The 12,500-nt window shown below is 72.1% G+C and overlaps 2 protein-coding genes across 2 annotated transcripts in view; both read right to left on the reverse strand.

Annotated features, from left to right (window-relative positions):
* Window positions 1-1,051: 1,051 nt before the first annotated feature.
* On the reverse strand, window positions 1,052-9,968 carry LOC138862313 (mucin-19-like). The gene is made up of 19 exons (XM_070124033.1): window positions 9,886-9,968; window positions 9,521-9,742; window positions 8,946-9,080; window positions 8,566-8,764; window positions 8,099-8,233; window positions 7,784-7,949; window positions 7,444-7,693; window positions 6,831-7,290; window positions 6,522-6,691; window positions 6,264-6,417; window positions 6,041-6,177; window positions 5,358-5,925; window positions 4,842-5,011; window positions 4,487-4,630; window positions 3,530-4,360; window positions 3,302-3,472; window positions 2,868-3,137; window positions 1,938-2,769; window positions 1,052-1,750 (listed from the first exon to the last, which is right to left on the reverse strand). The coding sequence occupies exons 1-19, from the start codon at window positions 9,966-9,968 to the stop codon at window positions 1,052-1,054; spliced, it is 5,796 nt and encodes a 1,931-aa protein (XP_069980134.1).
* Window positions 9,969-10,382: 414 nt separating this feature from the next.
* The window catches only part of LOC138862314 (uncharacterized), a 2,582-nt gene continuing 464 nt past the window's right edge, over window positions 10,383-12,500 (reverse strand). The window contains exons 2-7 of the mRNA XM_070124034.1: window positions 12,464-12,500; window positions 12,130-12,314; window positions 11,856-12,007; window positions 11,284-11,723; window positions 10,703-11,097; window positions 10,383-10,521 (exon numbers count right to left, since the gene is read on the reverse strand). The exon at window positions 12,464-12,500 is cut by the window's right edge and continues 119 nt beyond it. Of these exons, the coding sequence (XP_069980135.1) occupies window positions 10,383-10,521; window positions 10,703-11,097; window positions 11,284-11,723; window positions 11,856-12,007; window positions 12,130-12,314; window positions 12,464-12,500 (1,348 nt within the window). The remainder of the gene's footprint in view (window positions 10,522-10,702; window positions 11,098-11,283; window positions 11,724-11,855; window positions 12,008-12,129; window positions 12,315-12,463) is intronic.

The following is a 12,500-nucleotide window of genomic DNA, read 5'->3' on the forward strand; positions in this document are numbered from 1 at the left end:
GCTGCCGTCCCGGAGGAGCTGCCTGCCGAGGCCGTGCCGGAGGAGCTGCCGTGCGAGAGGAGCTGCCTGCCGAGGAGCTGCCGTGCCGGAGAAGCTGCCTACAGAGGAGCTGCCGTGCCGGAAGAGCTGCCTGCTGAGGAGCTGCCTGCCGAGGAGCCGCCGTGCCAGAGGAGCTACCTGCCTAGGAGCTAGCGTGCCGGAGGAGCTACCGTGCCGGAGGAGCTGCCGTGCCGGTGGAGCTGCCTGCCGAGGAGCTGCCGTGCCGGAAGAGCTGCCTGCTGAGGAGCTGTCGTGCCGGAGGAGCTGCCTGCCGAGGAGCTTCCGTGCCGGAGGAGCTGCCTGCCGAGGAGCTACCGTGCCGGAGGAGCTGCCGTGCCAGAGAAGCTTCCTGCCGAGGCCGTGCCGAAGCTGCCGTCCCGGAGGAGCTGCCGTGCGAGAGGAGCTGCCTGCCGAGGAGCTGCCGTGCCGGAGAAGCTGCCTACCGAGGAGCTGCCGTGCCGGAAGAGCTGCCTGCCGAGGAGCCGCCGTGCCAGAGGAGCTACCTGCCTAGGAGCTAGCGTGCCGGAGGAGCTTCCTGCCGAGGCCGTGCCAGAGGAGCTGCCTGCCGAGGAGCTGCCGTGCCGGTGGAGCTGCCGTGCCGGAAGAGCTGCCTGCTGAGGAGCTGTCGTGCCGGAGGAGTTGCCTGCCGAGGAGCTGCCGTGCCAGAGAAGCTTCCTGCCGAGGCCGTGCCGAAGCTGCCGTCCCGGAGGAGCTGCAGCGCCGAGGCCGTGCCGGAGGAGCTGCCGTGCGAGAGGAGCTGCCTGCCGAGGAGCTGCCGTGCCGGAGAAGCTGCCTACCGAGGAGCTGCCGTGCCGGAAGAGCTGCCTGCTGAGGAGCTGCCTGCCGAGGAGCCGCCGTGCCAGAGGAGCTACCTGCCTAGGAGCTACCGTGCCGGAGGAGCTTCCTGCCGAGGCCGTGCCGGAGGAGCTGCCTGCCGAGGAGCTGCCGTGCCGGAGGAGCTGCCTGCCGAGGAGCTGCCGTGCCGGAGGAGCTTCCGTGCCTGAAGAGCTGCCTACCGAGGCCGTGCCTGAGGAGCTGCCTGCCGAGGAGCCGCCGTGCCGGAGAAGCTGCCTGCCGGAGGAGCTGCCTGCCGAGGAGCTGCCGTGCCGGAGGAGCTGCCTGCTGAGGAGCTGCCTGCCAGAGGAGCTGCCGTGCCGGAGGAGCAGACTGCCGAGGCCGTGCCGGAGGAGCTGCCTGCTGAGGAGCTGCCGTGCCGGAGGAGCTGCCTGCCGAGGAGCTGCCGTGCTGGACGAGCTGCCTGCCGAGGAGCTGCCGTGCCGGAGGAGCTGCATGCTGAGGAGCCGCCGTGCCGGAGGAGCTGCCTGCCGAGGCCGTCCAGGAGGAGCTGCCTGTCGAGGCCATGCCGGAGGAGCTGACCGCCGAAGCCGTGCCGGAGGAGCTGCCTGCCGAAGAGCTGCCGTGGTGGAGGAGCTGCCTGCTGAGGAGCCGCCGTGCCGGAGGAGCTGCCAGCCGAGGCCATGCCGGAGGAGCTGCCTGCCGAGGAGATGCCTGCCGGAGGAGCTGCCATGCCGGAGGAGCTGCTGTGCCCGAGGAGCTGCTGTGTCGGAGGAACTGCCTGCTGAGGAGCTACCGTGCCGGAGGAGCTGCCTGCCGAGGAGCTGCCGTGCCGGAGCTGCCGTGCCAGAGGAGCTGCCGTGCCGGAGAAGCTTCCTGCCGAGGGCGTGCCGGAGCTGCCTGCCGGAGGAGCTGCCTGCCGAGGAGCCGCCGTGCCAGAGGAGCTACCTGCCTAGGAGCTAGCGTGCCGGAGGAGCTTCCTGCCGAGGCCGTGCCGGAGGAGCTGCCGTGCCGGAGGAGCTGCCTGCCGAGGAGCTTCCGTGCCGGAGGAGCTGCCTGCCGAGGAGCTTCCGTGCCGGAGGAGCTGCCTGCCGAGGCCGTGCCGGAGGAGCTGCCTGCCGAGGAGCTGCCGTGCCGGTGGAGCTGCCTGCCGAGGAGCTGCCGTGCCGGAAGAGCTGCCTGCTGAGGAGCTGTCGTGCCGGAGGAGCTGCCTGCCGAGGAGCCGCCGTGCCGGAGGAGCTGCCTGCCGAGGAGCTTCCGTGCCGGAGGAGCTGCCTGACGAGGAGCTGCCAGGCCAAAGGAGCTGCCTGACGAGGAGCTGCCGTGCCGGAGGAGCTGCCTGCCGAGGCCATGCCGGAGGAGCTGCCTGCCGAGGAGCTGCCGTGCCGGAGGAGCTGCCTGCCGAGGAGCTGCCGTGCCAAAGGAGCTGCCTGACGAGGAGCTGCCGTGCCGGAGGAGCTGCCGTGCCGCAGGAGCTGCCTGCCGTGCCGGAGGAGCTGCCTGCCGTGCCGGAGGGGCTGCCGTGCCGCAAGAGCTGCCTGCCGAGGAGCCGCCGTGCCGGAGGAGCTTCCTGCCGAGGAGCTGACGTGCCGGAGGAGCTCCCTGACGAGGAGCTGCCGTCCCGGAGGAGCTGCCGTGCCGGAGGAGCTGCCTGACGAGGCGCTGCCGTGCCAAAGGAGCTGCCTGACGAGGAGCTTCCGTGCCGTAGGAGCTGCCTGCCGAGGCCGTGCCGGAGGAGCTGCCTGCCGAGGAGCCGCCGTGCCGGAGAAGCTGCCTGCCGGAGGAGCTGCCGTGCCGGAGGAGCTGCCTGCCGAGGAGCTGCCGTGCCGGAGGAGCTGCCTGCCGAGGAGCTGCCGTACCGGTGGAGCTGCCTGCTGAGGAGCTGCCGTGCCGCAGGAGTTGTCTGCCGAGGAGCTGCCGTTCCGCAGGAACTGCCTGCCGAGGAGCTGCCGTGCCGGAGGAGCTGCCTTTCGGAGGAGCCGCCGTGCCGGAGGAGCTGCCGTGCCGAGGAGCTGCCGTGCCGGAGGAGCTGCCTTTCGGAGGAGCTTCCGTGCCGGAAGAGCTGCCTGCCGAGGAGCTGCCGTGCCGGAGGAGCTGCCTGCCGAGGAACTGCCATGCCGGAGGAGCTGCCTGCCAGAGGAGCTGCCGTATCCATGGAGCTGCCTGCCGAGGAGCTGCCGTGCCGCAGGAACTGCCTGCCGAGGAGCTGCCGTGCCGGAGGAGCTGCCTTTCGGAGGAGCTTCCGTGCCGGAAGAGTTGCCTGCCGAGGAGCTGCCGTGCCGGAGGAGCTGCCTGCCGAGGAGCTGCCGTGCCGGAGGAGCTGCCTGCCGAGGAGCTGCCGTGCCGGAGGAGCTGCCTGCCGAGGAGCTGCCGTGCCGGAGGAGCTGCCTGCCGAGGAGCTGCCGTGCCGGAGGAGCTGCCTGACGAGGAGCTGCCGTGCCGGAGGAGCTGCCTGCCGAGGAGCTACCGTGCCGGAGCTGCCTGCCGAGGAGCTGCCGTGCCGCAGGAGCTGCCTGCCGGAGGAGCTTCCGTGCCGGAGGAGCTGCCGTGCCGGAAGAGTTGCCTGCTGAGGAGCTGCCGTGCCGGAGGAGCTGCCTGCCGAGGAGCCGCCGTGCCGGAGGAGCTGCCTGCCGAGGAGCTGCCGTGCCGGAGGAGCTGCCTGCCGAAGAGCTGCCGTGCCGGAGGAGCTGCCTACCGAGGAGCTGCCGTGCCGGAGGAGCTGCCTGCCGAGGAGCTGCCGTACCGGAGGAGCTTCCTGTCGAGGAGCTGCCGTGCCGCAGGAGTTGTCTGCCGAGGAGCTGCCGTTCCGCAGGAACTGCCTGCCGAGGAGCTGCCGTGCCGGAGGAGCTGCCTTTCGGAGGAGCTTCCGTGCCGGAAGAGCTGCCTGCCTAGGAGCTGCCGTGCCGGAGGAGCTGCCTGCCGAGGAGCTGCCTGCCAGAGGAGCTGCCGTGCCGGAGGCGTTGCCTCCCGAGGAGCTGCCGTATCCATGGAGCTGCCTGCCGAGGAGCTGCCGTGCCGCAGGAACTGCCTGCCGAGGAGCTGCCGTGCCGGAGGAGCTGCCTTTCGGAGGAGCTTCCGTGCCGGAAGAGCTGCCTGCCGAGGAGCTGCCGTGCCGGAGGAGCTGCCTGCCGAGGCCGTGCCGGAGGAGCTGCCTGCCGAGGCCGTGCCGGAGGAGCTGCCTGCCGAGGCCGTGCCGGAGGAGCTGCCTGCCGAGGCCGTGTCGGAGGTGCTGCCTGCCGAGGCCGTGCCTCGTGTGTGTGCCGGAGGAGCTGCCTGACGAGGCGCTGCCGTGCCAAAGGAGCTGCCTGACGAGGAGCTGCCGTGCCGGAGGAGCTGCCTGCCGAGGAGCTGCCGTGTCGGAGGAACTGCCTGCTGAGGAGCTGCCGTGCCGTAGAAACTTCCTGCCGAGGCCGTGCCGGAGCTGCCTGCCGGAGGAGCTGCCTGCCGTGCCGGAGAAGCTGCCTGCCGAGGAGCTGCCGTGCCGCAGGAGCCGCCGTGCCGGAGGAGCTTCCTGCCGAGGAGCTGCCTGCCGAGGAGCTGCCGTGCCGGAGGAGCTGCCTGCCGAGGAGCTGCCGTGCCGGAGGAGCTGCCTGCCGAGGAGCTGCCGTGCCGGAGGAGCTGCCTGACGAGGAGCTGCCTGCCGAGGAGCTACCGTGCCGGAGCTGCCTGCCGAGGAGCTGCCGTGCCGCAGGAGCTTCCGTGCCGGAGGAGCTGCCGTTCCGGAAGAGTTGCCTGCTGAGGAGCTAACGTGCCGGAGGAGCTGCCTGCCGAGGAGCCGCCGTGCCGGAGGAGCTGCCTGCCGAGGAGCTGCCGTGCCGAGGAGCTGCCTGCCGGAGGAGCTGCCTGCCGAAGAGCTGCCGTGCCGGAGGAGCTGCCTGCCGAAGAGCTGACGTGCCGGAGGAGCTGCCTACCGAGGAGCTGCCGTGCCGGAGGAGCTGCCTGCCGAGGAGCTGACGTGCCGGAGGAGCTGCCTACCGAGGAGCTGACGTGCCGGAGGAGCTGCCTACCGAGGAGCTGCCGTGCCGGAGGAGCTGCCTGCCGAGGAGCTACCGTACCGGAGGAGCTTCCTGTCGAGGAGCTGCCGTGCCGCAGGAGTTGTCTGCCGAGGAGCTGCCGTGCCGGAGGAGCTGCCTGTCGGAGGAGCTTCCGTGCCGTAGGAGCTGCCGTGCCGGAAGAGCTGCCGTGCCGGAGGAGCTGCCGTGCCAGAGGAGCTGCCTGCCGAGGAGCCGCCGTGCCGGAGGAGCTGCCGTGCCGGAGGAGCTGCCTGACGAGGAGCTGCCGTGCCGGAGGAGCTGCCTGCCGAGGAGCTACCGTGCCGGAGCTGCCTGCCGAGGAGCTGCCGTGCCGCAGGAGCTGCCTGCCGGAGGAGCTGCCGTGCCGGAAGAGTTGCCTGCCGGAGGAGCTGCCGTGCCGGAGGAGCTGCCTGCCGAGGAGCCGCCGTGCCGGAGGAGCTGCCTGCCGAGGAGCTGCCGTGCCGGAGGAGCTGCCTGCCGAAGAGCTGCCGTGCCGGAGGAGCTGCCTACCGAGGAGCTGCCGTGCCGGAGGAGCTGCCTGCCGAGGAGCTGCCGTACCGGAGGAGCTTCCTGTCGAGGAGCTGCCGTGCCGCAGGAGTTGTCTGCCGAGGAGCTGCCGTTCCGCAGGAACTGCCTGCCGAGGAGCTGCCGTGCCGGAGGAGCTGCCTGTCGGAGGAGCTTCCGTGCCGTAGGAGCTGCCTGCCGAGGAGCTGCCGTGCCGGAGGAGCTGCCTGCCTCGTGTGTGTGCCGGAGGAGCTGCCTGACGAGGAGCTGCCGTGCCGGAGGAGCTGCCTGCCGAGGAGCTGCCGTGTCGGAGGAACTGCCTGCTGAGGAGCTGTCGTGCCGTAGAAACTTCCTGCCGAGGCCGTGCCGGAGCTGCCTGCCGGAGGAACTGCCTGCCGTGCCGGAGGAGCTGCCTGCCGTGCCGGAGAAGCTGCCTGCCGAGGAGCTGCCTGCCGGAGGAGCTGCCGTGCCGGAGGAGCTGCCGTGCCGGAAGAGTTGCCTGCTAAGGAGCTGCCGTGCCGGAGGAGCTGCCTGCCGAGGAGCCGCCGTGCCGGAGGAGCTGCCTGCCGAGGAGCTGCCGTGCCGGAGGAGCTGCCTGCCGAGGAGCTGCCGTGCCGGAGGAGCTGCCTGCCGAGGAGCTGCCGTGCCGGAGGAGCTGCCTGACGAGGAGCTGCCTGCCGAGGAGCTACCGTGCCGGAGCTGCCTGCCGAGGAGCTGCCGTGCCGGAGGAGCTGCCTGTCGGAGGAGCTTCCGTGCCGTAGGAGCTGCCTGCCGAGGAGCTGCCGTGCCGGAGGAGCTGCCTGCCGAGGAGCTGCCTGCCGAGGAGCTGCCGTGCCGGAGGAGCTGCCTGCCGAGGAGCTGCCGTGCCGGAGGAGCTGCCTGCCGAGGAGCTACCGTGCCGGAGCTGCCTGCCGAGGAGCTGCCGTGCCGCAGGAGCTTCCGTGCCGGAGGAGCTTCCGTGCCGGAGGAGCTGCCGTTCCGGAAGAGTTGCCTGCTGAGGAGCTGCCGTGCCGGAGGAGCTGCCTGCCGAGGAGCCGCCGTGCCGGAGGAGCTGCCTGCCGAGGAGCTGCCGTGCCGAGGAGCTGCCTGCCGGAGGAGCTGCCTGCCGAAGAGCTGCCGTGCCGGAGGAGCTGCCTGCCGAAGAGCTGACGTGCCGGAGGAGCTGCCTACCGAGGAGCTGCCGTGCCGGAGGAGCTGCCTGCCGAGGAGCTACCGTACCGGAGGAGCTTCCTGTCGAGGAGCTGCCGTGCCGCAGGAGTTGTCTGCCGAGGAGCTGCCGTGCCGGAGGAGCTGCCTGTCGGAGGAGCTTCCGTGCCGTAGGAGCTGCCGTGCCGGAAGAGCTGCCGTGCCGGAGGAGCTGCCGTGCCAGAGGAGCTGCCTGCCGAGGAGCCGCCGTGCCGGAGGAGCTGCCGTGCCGGAGGAGCTGCCTGACGAGGAGCTGCCGTGCCGGAGGAGCTGCCTGCCGAGGAGCTACCGTGCCGGAGCTGCCTGCCGAGGAGCTGCCGTGCCGCAGGAGCTGCCTGCCGGAGGAGCTGCCGTGCCGGAAGAGTTGCCTGCCGGAGGAGCTGCCGTGCCGGAGGAGCTGCCTGCCGAGGAGCCGCCGTGCCGGAGGAGCTGCCTGCCGAGGAGCTGCCGTGCCGGAGGAGCTGCCTGCCGAAGAGCTGCCGTGCCGGAAGAGCTGCCTACCGAGGAGCTGCCGTACCGGAGGAGCTGCCTGCCGAGGAGCTGCCGTACCGGAGGAGCTTCCTGTCGAGGAGCTGCCGTGCCGCAGGAGTTGTCTGCCGAGGAGCTGCCGTTCCGCAGGAACTGCCTGCCGAGGAGCTGCCGTGCCGGAGGAGCTGCCTTTCGGAGGAGCTTCCGTGCCGGAAGAGCTGCCTGCCGAGGAGCTGCCGTGCCGGAGGAGCTGCCTGCCGAGGAGCTGCCGTGCCGGAGGAGCTGCCTGCCGAGGCCGTGCCGGAGGAGCTGCCTGCCGAGGCCGTGCCGGAGGAGCTGCCTGCCGAGGCCGTGCCGGAGGAGCTGCCTGCCGAGGCCGTGCCGGAGGTGCTGCCTGCCGAGGCCGTGCCTCGTGTGTGTGCCGGAGGAGCTGCCTGACGAGGCGCTGCCGTGCCAAAGCAGCTGCCGTGCCGGAGGAGCTGCCTGCCGAGGAGCTGCCGTGTCGGAGGAACTGCCTGCTGAGGAGCTGCCGTGCCGTAGAAACTTCCTGCCGAGGCCGTGCCGGAGCTGCCTGCCGGAGGAGCTGCCTGCCGTGCCGGAGGAGCTGCCTGCCGTGCCGGAGATGCTGCCTGCCGAGGAGCTGCCGTGCCGCAGGAGCCGCCGTGCCGGAGGAGCTGCCTGCCGAGGAGCTGCCGTGCCGGAGGAGCTGCCTGCCGAGGAGCTGCCGTGCCGGAGGAGCTGCCTGCCGAGGAGCTGCCGTGCCGGAGGAGCTGCCTGACGAGGAGCTTCCGTGCCGGAGGAGCTGCCTGCCGAGGAGCTACCGTGCCGGAGCTGCCTGCCGAGGAGCTGCCGTGCCGCAGGAGCTGCCTGCCGGAGGAGCTTCCGTGCCGGAGGAGCTGCCGTGCCGGAGGAGCTGCCGTTCCGGAGGAGCTGCCTGCCGAGGAGCTGCCGTGCCGGAGGAGCTGCCTGCCGAGGAGCTGCCGTGCCGAGGAGCTGCCTGCCGGAGGAGCTGCCTGCCGAGGAGCTGCCGTGCCGGAGGAGCTTCCTGCCGAAAAGCTGCCTACCGAGGAGCTGCCTGCCGAAGAGCTGCCTACCGAGGAGCTGCCGTGCCGGAGGAGCTGCCTGCCGAGGAGCTGCCGTACCGGAGGAGCTTCCTGTCGAGGAGCTGCCGTGCCGCAGGAGTTGTCTGCCGAGAAGCTGCCGTGCCGGAGGAGCTGCCTGCCGAGGAGCTGCCGTGCCGGAGGAGCTGCCGTGCCAGAGGAGCTGCCTGCCGAGGAGCCGCCGTGCCGGAGGAGCTGCCGTACCGGAGGAGCTGCCTGCCGAGGAGCTGCCGTGCCGGAGGAGCTGCCTGACGAGGAGCTGCCGTGCCGGAGGAGCTGCCTGCCGAGGAGCTACCGTGCCGGAGCTGCCTGCCGAGGAGCTGCCGTGCCGCAGGAGCTGCCTGCCGGAGGAGCTTCCGTGCCGGAGGAGCTTCCGTGCCGGAGGAGCTGCCGTGCCGCAGGAGCCGCCGTGCCGGAGGAGCTGCCTGCCGAGGAGCTGCCGTGCCGGAGGAGCTGCCTGCCGAGGAGCTGCCGTGCCGCAGGAACTGCCTGCCGAGGAGCTGCCGTGCCGGAGGAGCTGCCTGACGAGGAGCTTCCGTGCCGGAGGAGCTGCCTGCCGAGGAGCTACCGTGCCGGAGCTGCCTGCCGAGGAGCTGCCGTGCCGCAGGAGCTGCCTGCCGGAGGAGCTTCCGTGCCGGAGGAGCTGCCGTGCCGGAGGAGCTGCCGTTCCGGAGGAGCTGCCTGCCGAGGAGCTGCCGTGCCGGAGGAGCTGCCTGCCGAGGAGCTGCCGTGCCGAGGAGCTGCCTGCCGGAGGAGCTGCCTGCCGAGGAGCTGCCGTGCCGGAGGAGCTTCCTGCCGAAAAGCTGCCTACCGAGGAGCTGCCTGCCGAAGAGCTGCCTACCGAGGAGCTGCCGTGCCGGAGGAGCTGCCTGCCGAGGAGCTGCCGTACCGGAGGAGCTTCCTGTCGAGGAGCTGCCGTGCCGCAGGAGTTGTCTGCCGAGAAGCTGCCGTGCCGGAGGAGCTGCCTGCCGAGGAGCTGCCGTGCCGGAGGAGCTGCCGTGCCAGAGGAGCTGCCTGCCGAGGAGCCGCCGTGCCGGAGGAGCTGCCGTACCGGAGGAGCTGCCTGCCGAGGAGCTGCCGTGCCGGAGGAGCTGCCTGACGAGGAGCTGCCGTGCCGGAGGAGCTGCCTGCCGAGGAGCTACCGTGCCGGAGCTGCCTGCCGAGGAGCTGCCGTGCCGCAGGAGCTGCCTGCCGGAGGAGCTGCCGTGCCGGAGGAGCTGCCGTGCCGCAAGAGTTGCCTGCTGAGGAGCTGCCGTGCCGGAGGAGCTGCCTGCCGAGGAGCCGCCGTGCCGGAGGAGCTGCCTGCCGAGGAGCTGCCTGCCGAGGGGCTGCCGTGCCGGAGGAGCTGCCTGCCGAAGAGCTGCCGTGCCGGAGGAGCTGCCTGCCGAGGAGCTGCCTGCCGAGGAGCTGACGTACCGGAGGAGCTTCCTGTCGAGGAGCTGCCGTGCCGCAGGAGTTGTCTGCCGAGGAGCTGCCGTGCCGGAGGAGCTGCCTGTCGGAGGAGCTTCCGTGCCGTAGGAGCTGCCTGCTGAGGAGCTGCCGTGCCGGAAGAGCTGCCGTGCCGGAGTAGCTGCCGTGCCAGAGGAGCTGCCTGCCGAGGAGCCGCCGTGCCGGAGGAGCTGCCTGCCGAGGAGCTGCCTGCCGAGGAGCTGCCGTGCCGGAGGAGCTGCCTGCCGAGGAGCTTCCGTGCCGGAGGAGCTGCCTGCCGAGGAGCTGCCGTGCCGGAGGAGCTGCCTGCCGAGGAGCTGCCGTGCCGGACGAGCTGCCTGCCGAGGAGCTACCTGCTGAGGAGCCGCCGTGCCGGAGGAGCTGCCTGCTTAGGAACCGACGTGCTGGAGGAGCTGCCTGCCGGAGGAGCTGCCATGCCGGAGGAGCTGCCTGCCGAGGAGCTGCCGTGTCGGAGAAACTGCCTGCTAAGGAGCTGCCGTGCCGGAGGAGCTGCCGTGCCGGAGAAGCTTCCTGCCGAGGGCGTGCCGGAGCTGCCTGCCGGAGGAGCTGCCTGCCGTGCCAGAGGAGCTGCCTGCCGAGGAGCTGCCGTGCCGCAGGAGCTGGCTGCCGGAGGAGCTTCCGTGCCGGAGGAGCTGCCGTGCCGGAGGAGCTGCCGTTCCGGAAGAGTTGCCTGCTGAGGAGCTGCCGTGCCGGAGGAGCTGCCTGCCGAGGAGCTGCCGTGCCGGAGGAGCTGCCTGCCGAGGAGCTGCCGTGCCGAGGAGCTGCCTGCCGAGGAGCTGCCGTGCCGGAGGAGCTGCCTGCCGAAGAGCTGCCGTGCCGGAGGAGCTGCCTACCGAGGAGCTGCCGTGCCGGAGGAGCTGCCTGCCGAGGAGCTGCCGTACCGGAGGAGCTTCCTGTCGAGGAGCTGCCGTGCCGCAGGAGTTGTCTGCCGAGGAGCTGCCGTGCCGGAGGAGCTGCCTGCCGAGGAGCTGCCGTGCCGGAGGAGCTGCCGTGCCAGAGGAGCTGCCTGACGAGGAGCCGCCGTGCCGGAGGAGCTGCCTGCCGAGGAGCTGCCGTGCCGGAGGAGCTGCCTGCCGAGGAGCTGCCGTGCCGGAGGAGCTGCCTGACGAGGAGTTGCCGTGCCGGAGGAGCTGCCTGCCGAGGAGCTACCGTGCCGGAGCTGCCTGCCGAGGAGCTGCCGTGCCGCAGGAGCTGCCTGCCGGAGGAGCTTCCGTGCCGGAGGAGCTGCCGTGCCGGAAGAGTTGCCTGCTGAGGAGCTGCCGTGCCGGAGGAGCTGCCTGCCGAGGAGCCGCCGTGCCGGAGGAGCTGCCTGCCGAGGAGCTGCCGTGCCGAGGAGCTGCCTGCCGAGGAGCTGCCGTGCCGGAGGAGCTGCCTACCGAAGAGCTGCCGTGCCCGAGGAGCTGCCTGCCGAGGAGCTGCCGTACCGGAGGAGCTTCCTGTCGAGGAGCTGCCGTGCCGCAGGAGTTGTCTGCCGAGGAGCTGCCGTGCCGGAGGAGCTGCCTGTCGGAGGAGCTTCCGTGCCGTAGGAGCTGCCTGCCGAGGAGCTGCCGTGCCGGAGGAGCTGCCGTGCCAGAGGAGCTGCCTGCCGAGGAGCCGCCGTGCCGGAGGAGCTGCCTGCCGAGGAGCTACCGTGCCGGAGGAGCTGCCTGCCGAGGAGCTGCCGTGCCGGAGGAGCTGCCTGCCGAGGAGCTTCCGTGCCGGAGGAGCTGCCTGCCGAGGAGCCGCCGTACCGGTGGAGCTGCCTGCTGAGGAGCTGCCTGCCGAGGAGCTGCCGTGCCGGACGAGCTGCCTGCCGAGGAGCTACCTGCTGAGGAGCCGCCGTGCCGGAGGAGCTGCCTGCTTAGGAACCGACGTGCTGGAGGAGCTGCCTGCCGAGGAGATGCCTGCCGGAGGAGCTGCCATGCCGGAGGAGCTGCCGTGCCCGAGGAGCTGCCTGCCGAGGAGCTGCCGTGTCGGAGGAACTGCCTGCTAAGGAGCTGCCGTGCCGGAGGAGCTGCCGTGCCGGAGAAGCTTCCTGCCGAGGGCGTGCCGGAGCTGCCTGCCGGAGGAGCTGCCTGCCGTGCCGGAGGAGCTGCCTGCCGAGGAGCTACCTGCCGAGTAGCTGCCGTGCCGGACGAGTTGCTGCCGAGGAACCTCCGTGCCGGAGGAGCTGCCGTGCCGGAGAAGCTGCCTGTCGGAGGAGCTGCCGTGCCGGAGGAGCTGCCTGCCGAGGAGCTGCCGTGCCGGAGGAGCTGCCTGCCGAGGAGCTGCCGTGCCGAGGAGCTGCCTGCCGAGGAGCTGCCGTGCCGGAGGAGCTGCCTGCCGAAGAGCTGCCGTGCCGGAGGAGCTGCCGTGCCGGAGGAGCTGCCTGCCGAGGAGCTGCCGTACCGGAGGAGCTTCCTGTCGAGGAGCTGCCGTGCCGCAGGAGTTGTCTGCCGAGGAGCTGCCGTGCCGGAGGAGCTACCTGCCGAGGAGCTGCCGTGCCGGAGGAGCTGCCGTGCCAGAGGAGCTGCCTGCCGAGGAGCCGCCGTGCCGGAGGAGCTGCCTGCCGAGGAGCTGCCGTGCCGAGGAGCTGCCGTGCCGGAGGAGCTGCCTGCCGAAGAGCTGCCGTGCCGGAGGAGCTGCCTGCCGAGGAGCTGCCGTACCGGAGGAGCTTCCTGTCGAGGAGCTGCCGTGCCGCAGGAGTTGTCTGCCGAGGAGCTGCCGTGCCGGAGGAGCTGCCTGTCGGAGGAGCTTCCGTGCCGTAGGAGCTGCCTGCCGAGGAGCTGCCGTGCCGGAAGAGCTGCCGTGCCGGAGGAGCTGCCGTGCCAGAGGAGCTGCCTGCCGAGGAGCCGCCGTGCCGGAGGAGCTGCCTGCCGAGGAGCTGCCGTGCCGGAGGAGCTGCCTGACGAGGAGCTGCCGTGCCGGAGGAGCTGCCTGCCGAGGAGCTACCGTGCCGGAGCTGCCTGCCGAGGAGCTGCCGTGCCGC

This window comes from Penaeus vannamei, chromosome 8, assembly GCF_042767895.1.
Source record: "Penaeus vannamei isolate JL-2024 chromosome 8, ASM4276789v1, whole genome shotgun sequence".
Taxonomy (NCBI): Eukaryota; Metazoa; Arthropoda; class Malacostraca; order Decapoda; family Penaeidae; genus Penaeus; species Penaeus vannamei.

Coding starts and splice junctions, on each gene's coding strand:
- LOC138862313 (XM_070124033.1), bottom strand. CDS start 9,968: ATGGCAGCTCCTCCGGCAGGCAGCTCCTCCAGCACGTCGGTTCCTAAG. Junction 7,291..7,443: donor CTTTGGCACGGCAGCGCCTC/GTCAGGCAGCTC, acceptor CGGCCTCGGCAG/GCAGCTCCTCCGGCACGGCA. Junction 4,361..4,486: donor CGGCAGGCAGCTCCGGCACG/GTAGCTCCTCGG, acceptor GCTCCTCGGCAG/GCAGCTCCTCGGCAGGAAGC.